Raw genomic sequence first — 26,803 nt, 5'->3', positions numbered from 1 at the left:
GAGAATAAGAAAGCTCGGTTGGACCGCTTTTTTTCAGCCACTTTCCACCCCGGAGGAGGAAGTCGCCTAACTCTTGAAGCTCATCTTCCAAATGTAAGTTACATTTAACTTTATTTATCTTTAAAGAGCATATTATTTTATTAAATGTTTATTTTTAGTACAAAACAATACAGCTTACTTATACAAGCCTTAAACATACAGTGGAACCTCGGTTTTCGAACGCCTCTCAGTTCGAACAAATCGGTGTCCGACCAAAAATTTCGAGAAATTCTTGCTTCGCTGTTTGGTCAAAAAATCGGAGTTCTCACGCCGGTAATGCGTGAGTGCGTACGCTAGGGTGCGATGCTGAGCGGCGTACGGGTGTAGATCGCTCTTTTCGTGACCAACTGTTATCGCGTGCGGACGTGCTTCGTTTTGCTTTCGCCTTTAATATAGGTGTACGAAGTGTTTTAGCACCTAATTATGCCTCCGAAGAAAGTCAATGCAAGCAGCAAAGTTGCTACAGGTGAAAAAAGAAAAGTAGTGCGTACAACTATTGCATTTAAAAAATAATAGCAAAATATGAAGGTGTGCGAGTGTCTGATCTTGCTAGGGAATACCCCACTGTCCACCTGCGCTTTCTGCTGTCCACCACAAAGGTAAGAAATCCTATTCATAATTCTATTCTTTATCCCTTTTTTTATTTTTACACGTTCATGTTAGCGTAATCTTTCGTACGGAAGATTACGATAACGTGAACCTACAATTAGCCTGGGTTAGCTTTATGTTTACGTTAAACATTCAAGGTAAACATTCAGGGTGTTGGAACGGATTAAAACGATTTACATTATTTTTAATGGGAAAATGATTTCGGTGATCGAACAAATCGGTTTTCGAACAGGGTTCTGGAACGGATTATGCTCGAGAACCGAGGTTCCACTGTACTTATATACAACTTTAACATACAGAATACAGCACTGAAGAACCTTACGAACAAATTCAACTCACGAACAATCTCTTTAGTAAGTAGGGCAGCGTCTGTACTACAAAATGTTTTGGGAATTATGTTTTCATCTGTTTCAGGGGCCGAAAAAAACACGATTGATTAGTCATTGTCATTATTGTTAAATTTCCAAGAGAATCACTAGTTTCCTTGGAGCACCAGACATATAGCGCCCCCTAAAGGGTTAGACTCAGAAAACATTCTCAACTTCCAACTTCTGTCCTGGTTAGTTTCCAAATGGAAAATCGTTTGCCAAATCATTGCTATCCAATAGCATCCTCTCGTTATGACCGTTGTCTAAGAACTAGAAAATCAGGAGCGACAAGCCACATCGTCCCCAAAAGCTTCGAACGGCAAAAAAAATTTGATGTGTTTTGACATTTTGTTATGGAAATTAGTTAAGTAAAGCACAGAATTCAAAATTTGAACCTACTACACATGGCTTATTTAATAATAATTCAACATCTACTGATGTCAGCACTGTTTTTTTTATTTAACTCTACAAAATTTGGCTAAATTGAATATCTTTTTTAACAACCCAATGTAGGCTTGAACAAAAATCAATACCAGAGGGAGTTGACCATGTACCTCTAAGAATATACAATATTAAAAAAATCCAATGTATTAATTTTCACTCAGTTAGGAATACCAATTGAAAGAAATCTGAAGAAAAAGAAAGGAGGTGGGCGAAATAGGGTTTTGGGTCGTCATCTATATTAATTGGACTAAGTTCCCAGAAGGACAGAAAACTAAAAAGATTAGTGGTGTCATAACAAACATGCAAATGAAGCAACAAATAAAAAACTATCGTGAATAAGCACCTTCTCAAATTGCTTTTGGCGGTCACATTCAATAGTAAGCCTTGAATCCAATCTCGGTGTGTTTTGTTAATCATGTTTCAAACACCTGATAAAGGTAAAAAACACATCTTCCAAAACCAAAGGGATATGAATGTGAATAAAGAAAGCAGAAATCGACTCAAAGGCTCTTTTTTTCTCCTGGATACAAAAGGATGATATTTCATGGAGCTGCAATCCAATCTGAGCAATCTTTTGAGAATTCATTAAAAGGGAAATTGTGTTCTATGTAGCGCCTTCTAGTGGTAAAAAACAAACAAACATTTAAATAATAAGCAAAAATACATGTTACATAAACGTGCATATTTTTAAATCTTGTAGGTCAATGCATATTTATTTTACATAACATAAGGCTCACCTACAGGGAGCTAACATTTTTCTGACACATTGTAGTAATTTGTGTTCAGATTTGGCGGAAGTAATATTTTTCTATCATTAAAAATATTCTGAAATTGAATGTAAAAAAAAATTGGGAGATTGTTTAAGGTGGAAAAATGATATATCGCACAAAAGTTATATCTTTCTTAAACCTTGGTAATATATAAAAGCTTCTTCAAATGTTTTGAAATACAGGATTTACAAAATATACAAGAATGTAACAGGAAAAAAAGGAAAATCAAAATAAAAACACAAAATCAAATCCAGAGGAAAAAAATGTGAATATATTATTAAAAAAATGAAAAAAGATAAGAAAACCGTTCCACATATATGCAAAAACTAATAAAGAGGCATTTGGAGCAGCAAAATTGCTTAAAGGGACAGTGTGTATTTGTGATCACTGGATGTTGCCGATGGTGTAGAGCAGGCGTGTCAAACTCATTTTAACTTGGGGGCCACACGATAGAACAAACATTCTTTCAGGGGCCGGAATAGTAAATTAGAGAAAGAAAAAGAGAGAAAAATAAATAAGAGAAAAAGAGGGAAAGAAAAAAGAGAGAAGGTGGGACAGAGAAAGAGAAAGAGAGCAAGCTAGAGAGAGAGAAAGAGAGCAAGAGAACATGAAAAACGAAATAGATAAAACAAGAAAAAGTGAAAAAGGGGGAAAGAAAGAAAGAGAAAGAAATCCAAGGAGAAATAGAAAGAGAGAAGGAGTGAAAACAGAAGAAGAGAAAGAGAGAACGGGCAAAATAGAGAACGGGAAAGCAAGAGAGAGAGAGAGAAAGAGAGAAAAGGGAAAAAGGAAGAGAAAGCAAAATAAGATAAAAGTACACACAGAAAAAGAGAGAGAGGCAGAGAGTGAGAGAAAAAAGGGAGGAAAAGAGAGAGAAAAAAACAAACAAAAAAAAAAAAATTACAGTGTCTTTGGGAGAGGCACCTGGCTTTGGCAACATCAAGTGGACATATTTTAACCCGCAGCCCGTTTTTCTCGCGTTGTCTCACGGGTCGGATTCAATCCCTTAGCGGGCCTATCCGGCCCGCGGGCCGCATGTTTGACAACCCTGGTGTAGAGCAACGGAAAATGAGTGCTAAAAAGCACAAGAAAGAATACAAACTACAGGGACTCGAGTAAAGAACATTTTTTTGACCAGCCTTTTTCAGGTTTTTGGACACCCATAGCAGCAAGACGACAGAATATTACGTCGGCTCCTTTAAATAAAACAAAAATCCCGCTAATTTCTTGACCTATGAGTATTTAGGAAAATGCCTATTTAATGTGTATGATATCTTATGTATTTTTGCTTATTATTCAGCATCTTTCCAGATTTTTCCAAGATCTCAGGCCCACTTTGTGAAGCGAAATTGTGGTGGAAGAGAGCTTCTATATTTTGGTTTTATCGGGGTGACTGTGACGTATTTTCCCAGGAGCTTGATTCAACATTCTATCCTGACAAAAGGTGGCCGCGCCCGGCCGGGGAGATAGCGTGTGCTGCGTTACACAAAGTAGAAAACAAAGCCGAGCTTTGTCCCCCGAACATCTGCTTCTCTTCACAACGGCTGATTTCAGGAGATGGCCTATAAGAAAACACCTTGTCTGTCTCAATCTATTTTACAATTTTTTAAAACTCAGAGTACACAAAGTATACTTTTTACATTGTTTTCACGATTTTTATATTTAGTTTTCAATACTTTTCACTTCCATCCATCCATCCATTATCCACACCGCTTATCCTCAGTAGGGTCGCGGGGGTGCTGGAGCCCATCCAAGCCATCATCGGGCAGTGGGCAGGGGACACCCTGAACTGGTTGCCAGCCAATCGCAGGGCACACAGGGACAGACAATTCGCTCGCTCAGTCACACCTAGGGACAATTTGGACCGGCCAATCCACCTAAAATGCATGTTTTTTGAAACCCACGCAAGCACGGGGGAGAATATGCAAACTATGCACATGAAGGTTGGTAGCTGGATTTGAACCCATGACCTCCGAACTGTGCCGCACAAGCGCTAACCACTGCGTTGCCGTGCTGCCCTACTTTTCACTTATTTTGTATTTTATTATTTAGTTTAGATTCAAAAGGACAATATTTGACTTTATATTTGAACACTTTTACTTTCTGTGCATGATATTAAAGTGTTTATCTTTTTGTTTTCTACTTGATCATCATGAAACAATTTCAATGATTTAAGTTCATGGATGACAAACCGCATCTTTCTAGGAAATTTTGACGTTACAGCAATCCCCTGCTCACGGTTTTGCCACTTTGGGGACTTTCGTCGTGCATTGTCTTCTGCATTCTGATTGGCTAACAGTAGCTCCTCCCTCTTCTTTACCTTTGCGTCAATAACATTGCCGTTTAATATGTATTCATACGTAAAACTGGAATTGCATTAAATACGTGCAAATTATTTAGCTAGATTGCAGTTTAATTTTTGTGGTTTTGCTACTTCGAGGATTTTCATCGTGCATTGTCTTTCGCTATTTTCTTCTCTGGAAAAAAACATACCTACACCACCTCAGAAGAAGAAAAAGCTCCAGAGCACAGTCAGGAAACAGCAACTGATTCAATTCTAATTTGACAGTAAGAAACTTTTCTAAAAAATACATTGATAAAGTGCAGTAATCCCTTGCTGTATCACATTTTACTTTTCACGGTTTCGCTAGTTTGCCGCTACTTTTTTTTCTGCATTCTGATTGACTAAACAGTCAAGCCTCCCCCCCAACATTTTCTGCCTCTGTCTGCCTGTGCGTCAATTATATTGGGGTCTGAGATGTACACTTACATACGACAACTGGAACTTGACATACGCGCAAATCTTTTTGATTTTCGACTTTCTCAAAAAGTCATAATTTCAACAAAACGCTCTGGACTGACTACAGCACCAGAAGGCTAAGGAAGATGCTTTCTATCGCCAACAAATTTAGACTTCTCCGAATGCTAAAGGAAGATTAAAGCATTTTTACACATTAAACATATTTTTACACCACATTTTTCTGGGCCATGTCCACATGATGCCGATAAAATATCATCTGAAGTTTTAAAGTGACTTGAAATTAATTTTACCCCCCAATAGTGCAATATAGCGAAAAAATATTTTCTAAATTATAGTTTGACACTGGGTGGGTGTAGGAGTATTCCTTAACCACTAGGGTCGTAGGGGCCCCTTTTCCTGTGGTGTGTCTTGGGCAAGTACAGCCTGGGAGTGCCCAGCCCTCACCAGCCAGCACAGAAGTTAGTTGTAAAAAAACAAAAACGTTTTTAAAATATAGTACTTTTGTTTGATTTATTACTCATGCTTGAGCCTGTCAATATGGTTATTTGGTTTCAATGTACAATGGAGTATGTGATATATATATATATATATATATATATATATATATATATATATATATATATATATATATATATATGCACTATTACTATTAGGCGCATCGGGTTATAGGGCGCACCCCGAAAAAAAAGTTTTTGGTCCTATATTTGACATACATAAGACGCACCGGATTATAAGGCGCTACAATGGGAACGTCGACAAAACAGTCAGATAGTTCAGTCCAACTTATTACCCCCTTAACATTCCGAAAGGTTGCAAAGAAGCAAATACGTGTCTCAGACATATACGGAAACAATGTCCGTACGATGTCACTCAAATGCATCGTTCCAAATATCATTCGGAAGGTTAAAGTCTTGGGATTCAAGAAATGCCAACCATTCCTTAGTTTCTATTTTCTTTTTTGCTCGCAACTTTACTGTGCATATGACAATAAATACTTGGAATTGAGTTTAATTTAAAAATAGACACTCCAATCCATCCATTATCTGCACCGCTTATCCCAGAAACATCGAGTTCAGTCTGAAACAAGATACAGGGAAAATATATAGCCAGAGTAGCTCACCAAAGTCATTGTGTTCAATAATAATGTGCAACCATGGTCCTCTTATATCCGTGAGTGTAGTAAATCCAGGAGAGTAAAATATTTACAAATACAGAATGGTTTCCTCTATGCCGTAGACAACCGAACTTGCTATTCACATTCATCTTTTTCGGCCAATTGCAGGCTTTGTTTTGCCGCTTTAGCCTATGCCAGGCTGTAAATGATAAAAAGGATCCGCCCCCTTTACCTCCGAATAACTTTAGCCAATAGTGATCAATTCAAATGATGATTGACACATTGGTTAGCCAATGAAACGCCGGTAGATAAATCCCAGCATACACCGCGGACTACTTTGCGTTCGGGGGAAAATCGAGTCGGCGGCTGCCAAATTAGTTTCAAGACTTTGCGAGTTAATATTGATCCATAAATAAGGTGCACTGTATTATAAGGCGCATGGTCAGCTTTTGAAAAAAATAAAGGCTTTTAGGTGCGCCTTATAGTGCGGAAAATACGGTATATATAAAGGTTTCAAATATTGTCTATTGTCTTTTTGGAAGGCAACCCCTGCAAAAAATGAGGGATTGCTGCATTTCCATAAAGAAAACAACAACCGACTATGATTGAAATGTGTTAGCACAGTGGTCTGCAACCTTTTCTGTTTAATGTCTGACAACATTCCCGGCCTGGCCCACTAAAAGTAATAATAATAGTAATAAAAAAATATTAAAAAGCATAAATATCACGAAGCCAGTGGGAATGTAGGGGACATGAGCAAAGGTATTAGCACAACAGCACCTAGTTTAATAAGCATTTCTAAAATAACAGTTATCATGTTACTACTATGTTGTCATTACTTTATTTACAGGTTGATTATTGGGAGTAGGCTTCAATACTCAATCAACCATAACAAAAAACAATATACACATTTTTTTTATCACCCAGCACTGGTGAGCTATTTTCAGAACAGGCACCTCAGTTGTCCTTTGAGGGCACCCTGCTGCTAACAGTTGGAGACCCCTGCATTAGATTTGGTCTCATCTTCACGTTATTTTTACTTACAGTACCGCATTGTCTTGCGTTTTTTATCTTGAAGGTGCACGTGATTGGTCAATCGTTATACAATGTACTTTATGCTTAACCCTACGTTCCATTACATAATGGACTAACACATTTAGAGCATGAGATCAGTCAGTTGTTGTTTTATGAATACAAATGCAGAAATCACTCATTTTTTCAGTTACGAAATGGAGCATTATGGGATAGAGTTCAGCCAGAACAACATTGTTCAATGTTGCACCTGAGTAAAAATAGTGTGATAATGAGATGAAACCTAATGTGTTTTGCTTCGGCGTCTAAAATCCTACCGGGATTGTGATAGGATTCGGTGCTCTGACTGCTGGGATCCAGGTTCGATTCCCGCCACCAATGCTGAGCAAATGGGGTCAGTAATGTCGATGACTGACCAATCATTGCTCAATGACAGTAAAATACTACCGTAGAACAACTTATAATTGTCATGATTGCTGATTCGGGGAACCAGCGAATGCCACGTTGGCGCCAACATCCCTGAGTGCTGATTGGCTCATTGACTCTTTTTTTTAACCCCCGGCAACAGGAAGCCGTCAGACCGTCCTGCGGACTTACGCTTTTGCTAGGCAAGCACCGTATTCTCCGACAATCTCCTGCTCTGTTTTCTCCTGCCCGTTACCTGACCTGTTTCTGGACCTGTTTCTGCCCTGCTCTTCCGTCCCGGCCATCGACCTGTTTTGCCCTGTTTCCTGCCTGATACTTGTTGCCGACCTTTTTTCTGGACTCGATTACCGCCCTTGCTCCCCTGTCCTGGCTACCGAGCAGCTTTCCTGCCACCCACGACTGCCATCAGCCACCCGTGTCCGTCGATCATTGGATCGTGGAAGCAAGCACTGCTCTCTATTTCAATAAAATGGAGTTTAACGAACACTATTGGGTCCTGTCTCCGTTTCTGGCTTGTGACAATAATGTGCGTATACACAAAGAAATTTGGCATAAGAAAAAACTGTGGTACTGTTCCATGGCCCAGTGATTGCCGACCACCTTAATCTCTTTGTTCCCAACATTGACTGACACCATTTGAGGGTCAGAGGGCAACAAGTAAATCTGGCGAAACGTTTGATTGGAGCTTGCCGTCTGTGGGTCTTAGTATGGTTTTGAGGAAGGGGATAATGACCCTTTTAACCTCCACTGCTTGCTTCTTCCTGTCTGACAGTTTTTTTTTCAGTGTATAAAATGAGATCCTTTCATTCTCTCCCGTGCACTTCCGCGGCTCACACGACACTCACCCGCATGCTCCCTGAAAAGGAAAAACTTTGAAGACCCCTAGCTTTCGTTTGACAAATTGTTTCCTGTCATCAAAGAGAAATAACAAGACATCGGAGCTGTTTTGAATGCTGCTTTTGTTCCTGCCTTCTTTGAGAATTCAGACCAGAGAAGAGACAATTTCTCAGATTTTTGTTACACACTCTGTATATAGGAAACCTCCCAAACATAATGAACGCAGCAAAGTATCATCATCGTGTTTGACGTACCCGAGACGTGAAAAAAAGTCAATATGGTGGAAAATAAAAAATAAGTAGGAGTTAAGGTAATGGCTCGGCAAGGTCATAAGTGCGTCTGGCTTGGAAATAAAACGAGTGCTAGGCTAATTTCCTCTCTATCTCTCCGATTATTATATATGCAAACAATGCTGAAGCAATGTTATGCATGATTAGTTGAGTCCAAAATACATAGGGCAAAGTCCCAACTACAGTTTACAGTCACGGTATTACACCAACAGACCCTGACTGTACATTTCTAGGGAATCCTTTATATGGAAGCTCATTTAACATGTATTTCCACTTTTGAGACATTTTATAATGAAAACCCATGGAACAAACTGTAAACACCTGAAAATGCCAGCCAGGCATCCATAGCAATTTTACTGGGTATGTGGTAGGGCTGTGCGGATCCCTGCACATATACCGGGCTCCCCCTCGCTCTTTTGTCCAGCATCATCTGCAGCAAAGGTAAATATTTTCGTATCCTCCTTTGCAGATATTTGTGTTATTTTTACACAAGTACTCTACTTGCACCTTGTTTTGAAACCATCATTTGGTATAAAAATAAAAGTCAAAATTAGCCTCAACAATCTTAAGTAACTGTGGGAGGGGGACACATTTTAAGAGGTATAATTGTTGATATTGGACACAGGCACTGCCATTATTATCATTTAAAAGATTTTTATAAAATCATCAAATGTCCACATTGGAATAAAATGTGCTAAATAATTAGCTTTTGTCTGGGGAGTGGGTTCAATGTTGTCTTAAAATATATGGTGTGGCTCTCAAAACATATATATATTTTGCTGTTAATGTTTCTTTGGCTAAAAAAGGTTCCTCAACCCTGAGATAGGCTAACTGTTAGCTTATGGATTTAGTTGCTAAGATAAGTAGACTAATCAACTTTCCGATTAAAACTTTGTTGTTGTTTAATATTTTTAACTAAAACTAATCATTCAAATGATATATTTTATAAAATGTACACTGTAATATTGACCACTAGATGTTACTGTATTGTGTAATGCAGTGGTTGCCAACCTTTTTTAACAGAGTTGACTTTTGTTATTGATTAGCGCGAAGGGCTAACAGTTCGAAATACATTTCTAAAATAGTAATTCGTGTTATTTCTGTACTTTGTCGTTACAATGTTGTTATTATGTTATTACCAACATGTAAATAATAAAAATAGGGTTAAAATAAGCAAATTCAAACACTAAAACATTGTTTTTAATGACACGGATTATTTCAAATGATTCTTCATGTAAGTTAGAAATCTAATTTCTTAAAAAATCACTATGACCCATCACTGCTGAGTTATTTTTAGAACCAGTCGGCGGGGTACTGAGGTGCTCTCAGGGGGCTACCTGGTGCCCACAGACACCACGTTGGAAACCCCTGGTGTGGTGCAATCGAAAACGAATACTACAAAGCACGAGAGCAAATACAAACTACAGAAATTCAAAGTTCATCCAAACCGCACCATTTTACTTGTTTGTTTCTTCCATTTCACAAGGTTTTTGGTCTTTAGGGTAACCGTATCAGTAATACTAATTTCTCAAGCTACGAGTATCTTTACTTATTTTACTTATTACTTATTAACTTACTTATATACTCATGTATATCTGCTTAGTATTGAAATCTGAATTGTTTATTTTACAATTGATTTTCTTTTTTAGCACAAGAAAAACTCAATGATATGCAGTCCCCTTAAGTGTTAAAATTTGTACAACTGTCAACTTTCCAATAAAATGTTTTTATTTTATTTTATTGATTTCATCAAAATGTGTCCTTGAAATAAAGTTTCTTATTAAGAACATTTCAAATTAAAAGACCCCCTTGGAAATTAGATGCTGCATCACAGGGGAGTATCCTTAAAGCAAGAAACATACTACATAATGGTTTACTGTACACAAATAAATAAACGTCCCCCATAATATGATTTTAATAATTATACAACTTAAGATAAGGAGAATAACGAGCTCTTTGTAATGTCAGATCTTTGCTCATTTTTTCAAATATGATTTTTCTCATTTTATTAAGTGTATACCATATATATTAGGGGGCTCCAACATAGTACCAACAGGGACATTTATATTGTTTAATATCTCGTGCATCAATATGGTTGGTGTAAAGAAGAGGCTTTTGAAATGAAAGTGGAATAAGAAAGCTTGATGCGGTTGAGAAAATGGCTGGATCACTTTTTTTGGGCCACTTTTTACCACAGAGGAGGAAGTCACCTAACTTTCGAAGCTCATCTTCCAAAAGTAAGTTACACTTAAATTTATTTATCTTTATAGAGAATATTATTTTATTTTAAAATATTTCTTTAGTAAGCCTTAAACATACTTATACAAACCTTAAACATACAACATATAGCACTGAAGCAACTTACAAACAAATTTAACTTACAAACGATCGTCCGGAATCCTGTTCGTAAGTAGGGCAGCGTCTGTATATTCTTTGGTGCAGCCTTGACTTATGATCTATTTTCTTTTTTTACTGTTTCGTGAATACAACAACAAGCCTTCTCCAAAGATTTGGCTATCACGTGCCCCACAGAATCTTCACCCCCACATTCCAGACACACATATCTCACAAACCGTTGATTCCTAGCAGTCAAAACAGCCTTAGTGACTTACAAAAGTGCCTTAGTGGTCGTCAACCATACATTGACACAAGGCTGCTACTTTTATCCCGCTGACTTAAAGCCACAGAATTCATTTTTGTGCCGGCAATGGGAATATGCTCCACGGTGGAGAAGCATCGCACAGGGATCATGAGGATGCCGCAATACTCTTAGACCACAAAATCTCAGACATTTTCTAAGAGGGGAAAAAAGATGAATACGTAGCTTTATCAAGCCCAAACATGTTAGCATAACAGTGGAACTTGATTCTCTAAAGAAGTTGTTATTCAAAAAAAGGTCTATTGTAAGGGAAATATTGACATTGGTTACCTATAAGAGCAAGGTTATGAAATATATTTTTTTACTTTATTTGCTAAAAGGCTTCATTGCTGTCTGATTTAGTTGTTTTTAATCTAATCCTTTTTTGAATCCCATGCATACAGACACTACCCTTCAAAGGTTTTGGGTTAATTTAGTGTTTTCTATGAAAAAAAATCCCACTTTTATTTCTCAAAGTCTGTGTAATTTTGCCCATTTGAATCTCTTTTGTTGGCCAGTCTCAGATGTTTTTTTTCTTTGCCACTCTGCCTTGAAGGCTAACATCTCAGAGTCACCTCTTCACTGTAGATGTTGATACTGGTGTTTTGCGGGTACCACAATGGTTCCTCTACTTACACATGTCTCTACATACAAAAATGTCTGGTTATAAAGTACATGAATAGAAAAATATCGGCTTTAGTTACAAATGCACCTTTAGTTAAAAATGCAAACCGGTAGACTACGGGCTGCCATTCGCCGCTCCCAGAGTTCTACCTGGCAATCCAATGCGTATACATGTATCCTGGCATGCTCTTCGAGTCTCCTTCACGCTTTATAAACAGTCTGCTGTATGCTACCACTACATAGGGCTATTATTCACAATTAACCCCTTGAAGGACATGCAAAAAATTGAACAAGGAGAAAGGAAGAGGAAAAGACTTTTTCTGGCGATCGAAACGAATGCGAACGAAAACCAGTGCCACAGGGCTCAGCATAGCAGCAAGTTTCCAGAGAAACATGGCGGAAACCTTGGGTAGGGATTTTACCACTAAAAGAAATACAAATTCTTTGACCTAAGATTTTTATTTTATAAATAATTGCATTGTTATGATAATTTATGTATTTATTTCTATTATTCAAATGTTTTTTTTCTACTGAATGAAACATTTTCCTACCACTAGGAGGCACTAAATATTACACACTGTTCCTTTAACACAGCAAGTTTTCCAGCTGGAGAACAAGCATTTCTGATATGAGAAGCCATGATTATAACATAAACTCAGGTTTCCCTCAACAATCCAATGGGAACTGTAGACCTATTGTACATGAAGTATATCAGCTTGTATTATAGATAGCTATTTTCAACGCAAACTACAAGTTCAAACGAATGTCAGGAACTTTAGGCCAACGAAGAAAGTCCAGCCTTATGTCAAGAAACCACGAGACCAAGGTGCAAGCAGAAAACTGAAGTTGCGGTTTCGTTTTGACCTATACAAATCCACCCCTTCCCCTCCAAAAAAAACAAACCAAAAAAAACGAAAACTTTGAGAATTGGCTGATAACCCAAAATGTGCTAACAGATGGCAAGCCGAGAATTGAAGTTGTGGTTTCCTGATGAGCTATAAAATGCCTGAAAAAAAGGTATGAAAATCTTGCTTCACAATGTCATAAACAAACTATTGCTAAAATTCTCCTATTGAAGAATTGTATTGCGGTGGTCTGCAGAATATATTCCGCCCAAAAAAACTTCGATAGAAGCAGTTCATCTCCAGCCTCTTAATTTACATACATCCTCCTTACCCGAAATTCAACAAACACGCGAAGGACAAGATCCTTCTTCACAACATTTTACCTTTTTAATTATCCAAATAAATCTAATGTATCGGTACACATTTAGCAGAGGCATTCACAGTAAAAGATAGATGGTACACTAATGTGACTCATTTTTATTTTGAGTCCTGATCTTTTAATCGCACAGCCATCTTTTCAGCATTCACACACTAACCTGTACAGAGTATGTTTTCCATTGTTTCCTATATCTGCACTAATGAAGTAACACTGGTTTGTTGAGGTTAGGAAGTACTGCACAAATTATTTTAACCATTTACAAGTTAACTATAAGATACAGTCAAAGTAAAAAAAAAAAGGAAAGCGGGAAAAACTGAGCGAGAGGTACATTTGTGCAAAAAGCATACAAAACAGTCATACAGGCTGATAAAATTGGCTGGTGCCAAGCGAACAATATAATAATCAGGGGAGGAAATTGCGACTTGCGTCAGCGGAGGAAGTGCGCACTGTCGGAAAAACGTCAATTCCTGTGTTTCTTCTATGAGTCACAATGGCGCACACTCACTCACGACAACTCTCTGAGATTTTTGACCACTTAGACGCATTACCGCTGCTAAAATGCTAAGAGGGAAAGTAATAAGTAATAAGATCAATACTATGAAAAAGGAGTAGAATGTGTTATTGTAAATAGCCTTATTGGGAAAAATATTTTCATAGAGTCACAATTGTTTAAAATAGAGAAAATATAGACCAATTTTATTGCTACTTCTACAACCTACATGCTTTAAAAAAATATATTTACTGTTAATTTCAGACTACAGAGGGCACTTGATTAAAATCCGAACGCGCACATTTAAGAAGGAAACTGAATTTTTGTCTTTGTACAAGCCGCACTCGATATGAAGCTGCAGGCTTAAACAGCCATAAAAATGAACTCATTCACGTCCATTTCGGACAACTGTTCCCAACTGCGTGGGCAATATGCTGTTGACGCTCATGGCTAAAGATTGCCAATGATACCATCTCTCTGTACACCTGATGTTGTTTTCTTCTTTGAGTTGTCTACATCGTGTGTTTTTGGATCATGTGACCACCAAAGATGGCAGTTACAAGCACATATTTACTACTGTGCTGACAGAAAACGTGAATGAGAGCTCCGTGTAAAAAAGTGAGCCCGATATCTCTAGACAACAGCGCCAGGGCAACCATACTCTGGAGAATAGTGCCAGATCGTAACACAGACGTAGGAGTCATTTTTGTATTGTCATTGGTGGTTTCCGTGACACCTGAATAAATTGCATTCACTTTAGCGACTTGACATTGACGCAGGGAAGAGACGTGTAAAGTTTTTAATAACTTCCTTTGCTGTTCAGTTCGGATGCATAAACTGAGGATTTAAATTTTGGGTGAAAAGTGCACACATCACCACGTGTGAGCATTCAAGATACCAAATACATAGCCGAGCACATATTTACTACTGCACAAAAAGATGAATGAGAGCTCCGTCGTTCAAAGAGTGAGCCCTGTATTTCTAGACAACAGCGCCAGGGCAACTATACTATAAAGACTAGTGCCATATTGTAACACAGACATGGAAGTGGTCTTTGTATTGTCATTGGTGGTTTCCTCAACACCTGACTAAATTGCATTCACTTCAGCGACCTGACATTGATGATAATAATAATAATAATAATAATTTCCTTGTATTGTCATTCTGTGTAACAATGTACACAGAACGAAATGTCGATTGCACCTGACCCGTTGTAGCGAGCCGATGCAGCCGCAGCCAACAGAGGGCGCTGCCGACCACTTTTTAAGTCTTAGGAATGACTCCTAAGACCTCCCAGTCTCAAAGCGGGCGCCTTACTATCTAGGCTACTGAGCTGGTGATGCAGATGGGAGACGAGTTTCTAATAGATAACTTCCTTTGCTGTTCAGTTCAGGATTATAAATTGAGGCTTTGATTTTTAGGTGAAAAGTTGACATATCACATGTGACCATTTCAGATGGCAATTAAAAAAACGAGCACATATTTACTAATGCGCCGAAAGAAAACGTGAATGAGGGCTGTGTCGCATAAAATGCAAGCCTTAGAATTACTAAACGACAGGGCCAGGGCAACCATACTGTGGAGAATAGTGCCATATTGCAACACAGACCTGTCTTTTTTATGCTGTCATTGAGAGAGAGAGAGGTGGAAGATTTTTGACGGATAACTTCCAGTGCTGTTCAATTTGGATGTATGATTTAAGGACTATATCAAATACTGTGATTATGTCAAACCTCCTTTTTTGCTCCTGTTAAGTATTATATGGACTCATTGGACTCATTTTTGTCAAAGGGCGTCATAAATGTCTCCAGACGTCGCCGCAGTGTTTTGTATTTAGAGCGCATGCGTTGTGGGAAAGAGCGGCTTGCCTTTTTCCTCAGTGCCATGCACACATGAGGAACATGGCAACCAGGCTCCAAAATCATTACTCGACCTCACCGAATAAAAAAAAGCGGCTTGTATTCTGGAATTTACAGTAAAATCCCTCGTCATGTGTCATTGACATTTATTTAACTTGAATTCCATTGTTTCCGATGTCGCTTCTCCAAAATTTACTTCAAATATTTACTTTGTATGACTGCGTAGTTGACTGAAGGTTAAAGCAGCAAGGGAGAATGACACACAGTATAAAGGTCTGACAGCGTTGGCAATCATTACGGGCTTGGAAGCTTCAGGATTGACACTGGTAGCAGGGAAGCCAAAATACTCCCTGGCCTGGCTCGCTCGGGCATTAGTGAAAAATAAACAAGATGTCGCAACTTCACGCTAGCAAGGTCATCTTTCTCGCTAGCAGCTGTCTGCAGCCTGTTTTTGCTGTTTTTGATGTCAAGTGGTGATGTCTTAGTGAATGACAGTTACGTCGGCTCAAAGGCCGAGGTTACCGGCACTATACTGTTTACAGTAAACAAGTCAAAAAACACTAAAAAAACACAAAATTAGGTTAAAAGTAAACCAACAAACCAGATAAATGATCTTTGATTCACCTTTCTGGTTTGAGTAGTATCAAATGACCCTTTTTTGAGTTGGTATGAATTAATGTCAGGATTTTGGGAATGGGGAGAATTTGTATTTTAAATCAATATCTTAAGTTCATCTGTCTTTTTGGGAACAGGCTGGACCATTTTTTTTCCCAAAGAGGGTGAATTTGGGGTTTATTATAAGCAGTTCATCATTCTTAAGGCTTTAACAAATCTCCCAATTTTGGGAGTTGTTTAATTATGTTTTGAAAATCACTATGGTTTTATGATATTTTAAACAAACCGGATATTTCTTGAAGTTTTAAAATAAAATGACCAAGATGTTTTGCATTGGGATGGCGACCCAGATTTAGGGGTTGGAAGCAAAATGGTCAAGTCATGGTTTATTTGTAAAGCTCTTGAATCACAAGGAGTCACAAAGGGCTGAAGAGATCACAGACTATTATTACACCATCCCCTGATCTAAAACCCACACGAGGGCAAGGAAAAACTCAAAAACCTCAGCATGAGGAAAATGAAGAGGTAATCCCTCTTCCAGGATGACCAGGCTTCAACGCATGTTGCAATAACAAATAATAAAACGAAAAATAAAATATGAAATAATGAAAGTATAATATAAAATAAAAAATAAAATGGAAACGATGACCACGTTGCAACGGATTTAGCATTAACAAACAATACACAGATATTGTCAACATGAAATATAGGTCATTCATTAGATAGCTATTCATCCACCATCCTGCATTCATCCGTCCATCCATTTATCCATCCATCCATACATTCATCCGTCCATTCATTTATCCATCCATCTGTCCGTTTGTTCGTCCGTCCGTTCATCCATCCATCCATCCATTAATCCATCCATCCATCCAGCGTTCACGCATCTATCTTCTAATTTGTCCCTTTTTTAAGGGCATTTATCTTTATGAGAGTCCCAGGGGTGCGGCCCCCATGCCATCAGACTTGAGGTTGTGGGCAGGGGACATCCTGAACTACTTTACAGCCAATCGCAGGGCTCAGATGATGCAATTTAAAAAACACACACATTTTTTGGGCCGATGTATTCTGTATAAAAATCCTCAAGTGGTGGTGTTTGGGAAAATCAACCCAGAGAGCTGGATTTAATGAAGAAAATATTTTCGGGTGCAGGCAAGGCTGGGGACATATTATAACTACTGTGTGAAGTCATGTTGCAGGGTTATAGTGTGGGTAGTTCAAAGCAAAAATGGACGAGTATGATTTCAGGTATCGACATTTTGAGATACCGGTATTCGGAGTGTCTAAACTAGTATCGGCCAATGCTCTCTGAACACCATATCTTCTTTTCACTCCTCATTTGTTAGTATCCCTTTATATCACTTCTCAGATGCCTTTTTTTCATTACCTCGGCATAATTGCCCTTCTCGTCAAACAAAACCTTCTCATGCATGTTGCTTTTCGTACACTTATTTCCCATGTCTCCCGCGCCTGTCGTCTAGCCCCCTCCCTCCTTCACCCGGTGTCTGACTCCCCGGGAGAGTTGCTGTAATGAAGCCATAAATAAGAGCAACATGGCGGCAGCGGCTACAGGTCGGGCTGGGGGAGGTAGACAGGGGAAGGGGTTCCAGGATGACAGGAAGAGAGGCAGCAGAAAAGGGAGGAGAGACGGGGAAAAAAGGAGGAGGGGGCAGGTGAGGAGTCCGTTTAGACAAGAGAAAAGATATGAGTCCTGTTTGAGAGGAGACAGTCAATCAAGGTGGAAAGGAACAGGGTGGGAATAGGGGAATGATGGAGGTGGGGGTTATCCATAAATTGGTTGGTACAGCCTTGGAACATGCCATCCCTGATGTCGGGAGAGGTCACAGTGGCAGGAGACTTCGGAGCAATGGTGGGCGAGGCTTCTTGCGATGGAAGGAAAACGAATGACGGACAAACAGACAAAGCGCTTATGTACTGTGAAAAAAAAAACACCTTGCAGGGGATTAAGACCCCGCCGGCTCCGATAATACGCCTCACTTTGCGGCTGCTTAATTACTGTGGCGGCTTTGGACTTATAATAATATTCATTAGGAGATTAGATCTTGCAACTGCAAATGGAAAAAAATGAGTTGGGGGTTTTATGTCATTTTTAAAGGAAGACCACTGTAGATAGAAATGGATATGTTTGAGTCGAAAACTTTTGAAGATGCCAGGTATTAGGGACACAATCACATCCTTCATTTTACAGGAGATAAGGTTTGAAGTCAAAATGGTAATGGTCAATTGCAAAGTATGGTCTTTTTCTACAATGATATTTAAATTGGATTAATCTTAAAATAACCGAGACTGAGATTTTGAATCTACTACTCTTGCACAATGTAATTCAGTACAATACACCTCTGCACATTAGCACCGCAATTATGAATACGGCAACGAGCTCCATTGGGATAAAGTTTCGTCGGGCTAGGTGAAAGAAAAAGGATAATTTGATTGATTGATTTGGAATTCTTAAGGACAAAATACCTACTCAGCTTTTCCCATTAAATATATTTGAGACATGCATACTACCATTCAAAACTTTGGGGTCATCCAGACAGTTTTGTGTTAAAATACCACACTTTGATTTGTCTAAAGAGTTGTCCAATGTCCGTATTGTTTGCCCATAATAGTCTCTTTTTTTTGTTGGCAAGTCTCTGATATGGCTTTTTTTGTTAGCCACTCTGCCTTAACGACCAGCATCTCGGAGTCGCCTCTTCACTGTAGATATTGACACTGGTGTTAAGCAGGTACTATTTGACAAAAATCCTAGTTGAGGACCTATAAGGACCCATTTTTCATTCTCTCTTTCTCTTACTGTCTTTCTCTCTCTTTTATCTCTTTTTATACTCTTTTTCACTCTTTGTTGCTTTTACTTTCTCTGTCTTTTTCTTTATTTTTCTCTTTCCATTTCTCTTTTTTTCTTGTGTTTTTTCCTCCGCTCTCTTTTTCTCTTTTATTCTTTCTCACCCTCCTTTTCTCTCTAAGTCTCACTCTTTATTTCTCTATCTGTCTTTCTCTCTTACTCTGTTTTTTCCTCTTCCTATTTCTCAAAATGTGTCTATCTTTTTCTTTTGTTTTCCTTATTTGTTCTCTTTTTTTCTGTATTTCTTTCTCTCTCTCTCTTTCTTTATATGTTCCCTTTCTTTCTCCCATTTTATCTGCCGCTTGGACTTTCTCTCTCTATCTCTGCATCTCCCACTCTCTTTTTCTTAATCTATTTTTCATGATCTCTCTCTTTCCCTGTCTTTCTCTTGCTGTGTTCTTCTCTCTTTTTTATTCTCTCTTTTTCATTCCCACTCTCTCTTTCTAACATTTCTCTGTTTTTTTCTCTCTCTTTTCTCTCTACCTTTTTCTCTCCCTCTCTATTTTCTCCCTTTATCTCCTTCTCTCTAATCTACTAGTCCGACCCCGTAAGAGTTTTTTTTTCACGTGTGGCCCACGAGCACAGAAGAGTTTGATGCACATGTCTTTGATATTGCTCCAGTTTGCATAATACGGTTTATTTATTCCACAGCAAACCGGTTGATGTTTCTTCTACTGACACACTGATAACTTTTTTTACTCGCATCAATGATAGTTTTTGAAAAGTTGGTGGAAGTTTTTTCACAGTACAGCAGTTAGCTGAAGGGCAACAGGAAAGAAGAGAAGACAGGATGGGCAGGGCGGAAAATGAACGCTGTTGACACCGCGCACAATTTGCCATGCTGAGAGGCGCTAAGCTGCACTGGGGCAAAACTGTGCGTAATACCATCAAAGCTGGAAAAAGTCAAATCACATAGAAATAGCGTCAGAACCAACAGCAACAAAAGATGTGACTGGAAGCCATGCAAGGAGATCCACCATTTCTTACAGAGAGGCAACTCAAACAAGGATTGCTTTGGTTGAGTCTTACAGCAAAAGAAACTTTCCAATGAGAATAGAAAAAAACGAATCATGTGAGACATAAAAGCAAGAAGCTCGGGTGTTGATACCTGAGCGTGATTGACTGGAGTATGCCGTTAATATTCTATATAAAGTATTGAACCCTTTCCCGCCTAATCGTTACTGGATCACCAGAGGATGCGTGCGCATGGCTGACCCAAAACAGCGCAGGTAGGAGTATGAGTTTGAATAGAGCAAGGGAAGATTTGCATGTTGAGTAGCATTTTAAGAGACACTATTTACAAAAAGCAACATACCCAGCTGTGCGAATGGGTGCATGAATTTCAATATTAAGGAACACACATTTTTTTGCAATTTCCTTTGGGAAACAGAGCTTTTTCATAACACCATAGGAGGCTTTGGTTGCAAGGCATTAAACGAACAGACTGGACCGAGGACATCACTTGGAGTGTTAGTGTTTCATATCAGGTAAGTTATCATGGCGATCTTGTTTATATTTACTTGCCGAATGTCTAAGTGCAAGTAGCATAAGTGTCAGGGAATTGTTTTTGCTACCAATGCATACTATAGACTTTAAGTTTGTTACTCCTTGCAAATCTTCCCTTGCTCCATGCATACTCTTACTCCTACTCTTGCTGTTTTGGGTGAGCAAACTTCACTCATGTGGTGATCCAATGATGACAGGCTGAAAAGGGGTCTAGTGTATAGACACCCTTCTTCCCTATGGTTCAACTCGTTTTGATTTTTTGTAAAAAATCCACCTGTGACAGCAATTCAGGCGATACCTGTGTAAGTGTGTCAATGTGTGAACGTTAAAGGGGCTGCTCCAGTGCTTCACTTGCTCAGGTAAGATCAACGTCATCGTGAATGCAGGCGGGCCACAGTATGCTTGGATGGACCCGCTCGCTGCTTCCAGCTGACAGTCTGAGGACATTTGCTGAGAGTATAATTCCTTTTTAAAAAAAGAGTGAATAACCGAGTGAGTACAAAAAGGCAGCTATTCATCTTGTGTTGCAGGAAGGATTACAGTATATAAATTAGGCACAATCCTTATCAGCTTATTTTTGATTGCAACCATAAAAAAAAAACATGATTTTTTTTGTCATTTTAAAGAGAAGAGTAATATTTGACCTTAGATATCACGATATTGTATATGATAAGAAATAAATTGTCCAGAAATTTAAAAGTGCGCCTTATAATCTGGTGTGCTTTATATAACAGAAAATACGGTGGATAAAATGGGAAATGCATAGTGACAATAAAATATACGGTAACTGTTCTGCCCCCGAAATTCATATAGAGTTGTCTTGAGGGCCCTCTTGTGGGGAACATGTTATTTGTTTGTTGCTATACGGAAACAGGGAGCGCATAACTTCTATGGCAGCTCAGATGCCAACTTTCAAAATGCTCCTCTGTTGCCTTTGACAATAATAGTCCGCAAAAACGAAACGTATTGCGACTACTTGAATATATACTTTTGTTTATGGTAATGGTTTGTACAAAATGATGTACTCTTGTTTGAATCGTTGTTAGCATGTCTTAGCTTAGAATGTATGTAAAACTTTTTGGTCATCTGTTTTTAGTTTACGGCAACCTTATACGGCTAATAGTTGAGGCCATTGTCTGGATAAAGAGCAACTAAAGGAAAGAAATCTGGTTATCTAGGAGATTGTTCACTCGCTGTCTAGCTGGTGACAAAGAGGATACTCCAGGGTGAAGACAGCATCGTAACCATTTATGGATAAATTATTTCATCCATCCATCCATTATCTGCACCGCTTATCCTCAGTAGGGTCGCGGAGGTGCTGGAGCTCATCCCAGCCATCTTGAGGCAGTGGGCAGGGGACACCCTCAACTGGTTGCCAGCCATTCGCAGGGCACACAGAGACAGACAACCATTTGCTCATTCACACCTAAGGACAATTTGGACTGGCCAATTAACCTGACATGCATAATTTTGAAATGTGGGAGGAAACCGGACTACCCGGCAAGCACGTGGAGAACATGCAAACTCCGCACAGGAAGGCTGGTAGCTGGATTTGAACCCATGACATTAGAACTGTGCCGCGGATGCGCTACTCAGCTGCCGTGCTGCCCTGAATTAATTCATTTTAGTGGTAAAACCTGCTATGTACATTTATGTTCTATGAATTTATTCATTTTTATGCAACCCTAACTCTTACTGTAGATTCAATCCCATACCCCTTATATTTGAAAAAATATATCACAAAAGACAAATCTCTTTGGGGTGCGCCTTAAAGTCTGGTGCCCCATATAGAGCGGAAAATACGGTCCTACCCTTTTTGAAATATACATGCTATTTCATCATTTTTTGTCACCTATGACAAGCTTGATCAGCTTGTCCTTGCTCCCCTGCTGCCAATCATTTAGAATCTGTCCCTGAGGCGACTCCTAGTCAGGCACGTTGCTATGTCTCACAAAGGGCGTTCAATGTCACGTCACCGAGACACAGACGAGGTTGGAATAAACACTTTGGCGATGTAATGGTCCGGATATAACTTCTCTTGTGGGACATAAAGCGTCTGGGAACGATGCATCTGATCCCACGAGACGTTTGTGTTCCTGTTTGTGCGGGCGCAATGAACGTGTTTGTCTTGTGTTAATTTAGGGGGAGGTCATTTGTCTCCTCCGGAGGAAGCAACCTGTACACCTTGTCAGCTGGAAGCAGCAACGTAGTCGTAAATCTCAATTACTACTACACGCTCCCCCCTTCTTCCCTCATCCCTCCCCTGCCACAGGTGACAGTAGACCACGAGCATCGGTTGCGTTCCAAGGCTTACCATCAGCTCCGGGCTGAGTCTGAGAAGGGACGGCCATGTAGGGCCCCTCCCAAGTGTCTGTGCTCACAGGGGCCTCCTTACTCTCCGCCATGCGGCCCCGCCCCAGGGGCCCCTTGGCAGCCTCAGGTAGGGCTGTTGTGGGGAATGAGAGGGTGCGGTGGTGGTGATGGTGTTGACGGCGGCCTGCCAAACACAACACAGGTTAGCGGGTGCTTGCTGTGCCGAGGGATGCTCTGTTCTGCTTTTGTGCAAAATATAATGAGCATAAAAAGTGTTTTTTTGTATTTGAATAACCACTACCCTATGTGACAGTGGCATGCTCATCATCGGAAAGTGCACAAGGGTTATTATTGTCTGCAGAAGTCTATTTACAATTACTTTACAGACAGAATGGGGAACAGCAGTTTCCCATTACCACCCTGAATTCCCATCTACAGCGTACATGAGCACAAAACACTGGTATAATATATTTTATTGGTGATGGCTCAGGAGGAGGAATCAAAGGTGATTTGGGACCACTTCGTCCCCCTGCTGTGCGCCCACTTCTTTGTCTCCAACAGTGCGGACGAATGCAGCGCTTAGTGGATCCTCCACAAAGAAAAAGAAACAGTACAAATGACGGGTGAGAAGCCTGTCCCGGCCTGAACATGACGTAATGATTGACATTTTGACAAATTCGGGCCGGGTGCAGGTTGGGATTCAGGCTCCGGCCCAAGATCTTACCTCTACAATGTACCATAGAACTGCCCTGGTGACTATGCACATATTAATTATAGATTGTTAATAAATAGTTTTTAAAGTTTTTATTCTTTTGCACATTTGTATCTTTTTCATTTGTTTTACTTGCAGTGAAAGGAGAAACCCTCCAATTTGGTGGTACATTTGAATAATGGCAATAATAGCCATTCATTCTTTCATTACAGTATAAAAAGAGAGGTGAGGGGGGTTTGGGAAAGGTAAATATTTTACTTCCTGGTGGTAGTTGCAACATTACACCTGGCACCAGCCAGGGCGGCATTTGTTGTCAACGTCGACAGTAGATCAGGTTTTTATAGATCACGTGAATATTCATAATAGGGACTACCATAGAGTCAGATAGCGAATAAGAGCACATATTTACTACTGCGCGAAGAGAAACCATGAATGAGGACTGCCTCTCATAAAATTTTGTTTTTAATATTGGGCACCTGTAAATGAGATTGCATAGTATGAGAGTTTGTTTTATTGACCTATATGAACTGTTAACATGGTTATCAGTATCGGCCAATCACGTTGCTGTTCTTTGATAACCACACTTTAGGGCGACTCTTCTTTTGTAAACTAAGATATTTAATAAATAGAAAAGGCTCAGGGAAGGGTCCTTTAGAAATGGCTGGAATCGCTTATTCTTGGATCGTCATCTCTCCCTAGGCTACTTGCAAGTTAAAAATCCATTGATGTCTTTACTCCTTATTTTGAGTGTCTACTAAACTTTAAACTTATCACTAATTTAAAGAAAGAAAATCAAACATAAATGCCACGTTGTCCTCAGGTGCACTTTTCATGCATTGTCAATTGGAATGAACCCCCTAACCTTGAAATCCAGGGAGCATGATAAAGGGGACGACTTGTAACCCAGATTTCACCTAAAAGCTCATTATCCCCAGTTATTTGGAGCAGTGCGCACACATTCACGAATGCAACCTCACACATTCCCACTTAAAAGCACACAAGGACAGCTGCATGACTACAAGGGGGAAGACAGTGAAGCCTCTGGGAGACACTGTGAGGGTCTCATTTGTTAATGTGTCTCTCCACATTGACACGTCCATCCTTTCGCTATTTTTCTCCGCCTACTTTTCTGACTGACAAGTGAGAGCTCCAGTGGGCGCGTAAGAATATAATCACATTTCAGCAGCATCACCAGAGGCTTCACACCTCTTCAACGACATCCTGACACTCCTTGGCAGCGCTCCTGTCAAACAATTTTTTTACCAAACTTAGTGGAATGCTTTCACCATTTTTTCTCAATATTCTATTAATGATATCCAACTTTTGAGTTCACTGGGATCGTTACGTTAAATGCCCTCCTCCGTTTACCATTGCTGTATTTTACTGTGCTTAGTGGTAAAAATCCATCTGAATATTAATGTGAAAGTAAGCTTCTTTGTGCTGATCCAAATTTTGATTGTTTGAACTACACTATGCTGCGTGCAACATTCCGGTTTGCTTGTTTGTTTGCAAAACGACGCATAATCAATCCCACAAGAATTTATAAATCGGTAAGATAATATTTTATTGCATAAAAAGTAGGCTGATTAATTCCTGGGATGCACAATATGTATTTGACTGATATTTGTGGAACAAACAACTGAATAATTAAATCAGGGTTACTGGTCTGCTCTACAATCAGCTGTTGATTTAGCTATTTCAACTACAGACACTCCCCTACTTACGACCATTCGATTTACATAAAACTGTAGCTAGAAACGCTTTTTTTCGGGATGTTTAAAAATATCCGGACATTGCTGTAAGTTAAATTTTGTGTGTGTGCACCATTGGCAGCACGGCGGCGCAGTGGTTTGCGCGTGTGCGGCACAGTTCTGAGGTCGTGAAATCGAACCTCCTGTGTGGAGTTTGCATGTTCTCCCCGTTCTTGTGTGGGTTTCCTCCGGGCACTCCGGTTTCCTCCCACATTCCAAAAACATGCATGTTAGGTTAATTGGTCGGCCCAAATTGTCCCTAGGTGTGAATGAGCAAGTGAATTGTCTGTCCCTGTGTGCCCTGCGAATGGTTAGCGACCAGTTCAGGGTGTTCCCTGCCCACTGCCCGAAGATAGCTGGGATGGGCTCCACCACCCCCACGACCCTACTGAGGATAAGCGGTACAGATAATGGATGGATGGATGGATGTGTGCTCCTTTTTAGAGTACAGGACATTACTGTAGTGCTTCTTTCTTATTTTGTCTTTTGTCTTTTATGAGCATATTTGCATTGAACTAACCCAAAATAATTACAGTTACATTACTGAAATAGAATTGTTTTTAGGACGTTACATTACTGATTACTGAGGGGCGGCATTAGCACAGGTAGGTAGAGCGCTCATCTTGGGATCATTTTGGGTTTAAGAGATTGCAGTTCAAATCCTCCTCCGTGTTGTATGTTGAAGTGACTTTGGGTAACACACTGAACCCCTAATGCCCCCAATAAGCAGGTTGGCGCCTTGCATGGCTGCTATTGGTGTGTGAGTGTGTGTATGAATGGGTAAGTGTGAAGCACAATGTGAAGCGCTTTGGGAGGTCTTCATTGACTTGAAAAGTGCTATATAAATGCAGACCATTTACCATTTAATTTACCATTACTTTTTTCAACAAGTAACTTGTAACTATGGGATTACCCTCCGAATCCTGGTTACTGAAACTGCTGGTAAACCACAAGGTACCCTTTCTACACCATCCCCCTCCTCATTTTCTATCTCTGTGTGCCGTTGGAATCGTTAAAATGATTTATTTAACTATTGGCCCAAGGCTGAGAGATTAGTGTGACAGGCCTATTTTATAATTCATTCCCTCACCGCCAGGGGAAGTGAAAATTCAGGCAGATGACACACATTCGAGACGTGAGCAAGACAGAGGCGGCGCCCGAGAGCTTTGGGTGGATCAGGGTAGGGTAGGGGGGTGCAGCCATGAACTGCAATGTACGCCTGCTCTCCTTTTCAGCCGCTATAGATTAAGAGCGAGTCCACCACGTCTCGTCTGGAGGAAAGGAGGCGAGCGTGGCGAGGGGGCATTTATCTATCTCCAATGTCGCTTGTGTGTTTGTGTTTTGTAAAGTGGGTTGATGTGCGGGTGAATGTGTTTATGGGTGTAGATTTATTGCCACCAGCAACTACAGAGAAGATTGCAACGGGGGTTCAGCTACGAAACAGATACTTCAATATGTGCAATCTATTGACATTTGTTCGAATAGAGCTGACTATTTCAATGTAACGGCTGCGAGGCG

At 39.7% G+C, this 26,803-nt stretch overlaps 1 protein-coding gene across 3 annotated transcripts in view; it reads right to left on the bottom strand.

Moving 5' to 3' along the window:
• The window catches only part of sema6a (sema domain, transmembrane domain (TM), and cytoplasmic domain, (semaphorin) 6A), a 210,991-nt gene that overhangs the window by 4,768 nt on the left and 179,420 nt on the right, over positions 1 to 26,803 (bottom strand). For 2 of the 3 annotated variants that reach the window (XM_088336168.1, XM_088336169.1), the window contains one exon: positions 22,824 to 23,006. The exons of the other annotated variant lie outside the window; for it this stretch is intronic. In XM_088336168.1, the coding sequence (XP_088192294.1) occupies positions 22,824 to 23,006 (183 nt within the window). The remainder of the gene's footprint in view (positions 1 to 22,823; positions 23,007 to 26,803) is intronic. 3 annotated transcript variants of the gene reach the window in all.

The sequence above is a fragment of the Urocampus carinirostris genome, chromosome 5 (assembly GCF_059441175.1).
Source record: "Urocampus carinirostris isolate Australia breed hairy pipefish chromosome 5, RoL_Ucar_1.0, whole genome shotgun sequence".
Classification (NCBI taxonomy): Eukaryota; Metazoa; Chordata; class Actinopteri; order Syngnathiformes; family Syngnathidae; genus Urocampus; species Urocampus carinirostris.
The sequence above is the reverse complement of the archived record's forward strand: the minus strand, read 5'-3'. Positions and strand labels throughout refer to the sequence as shown.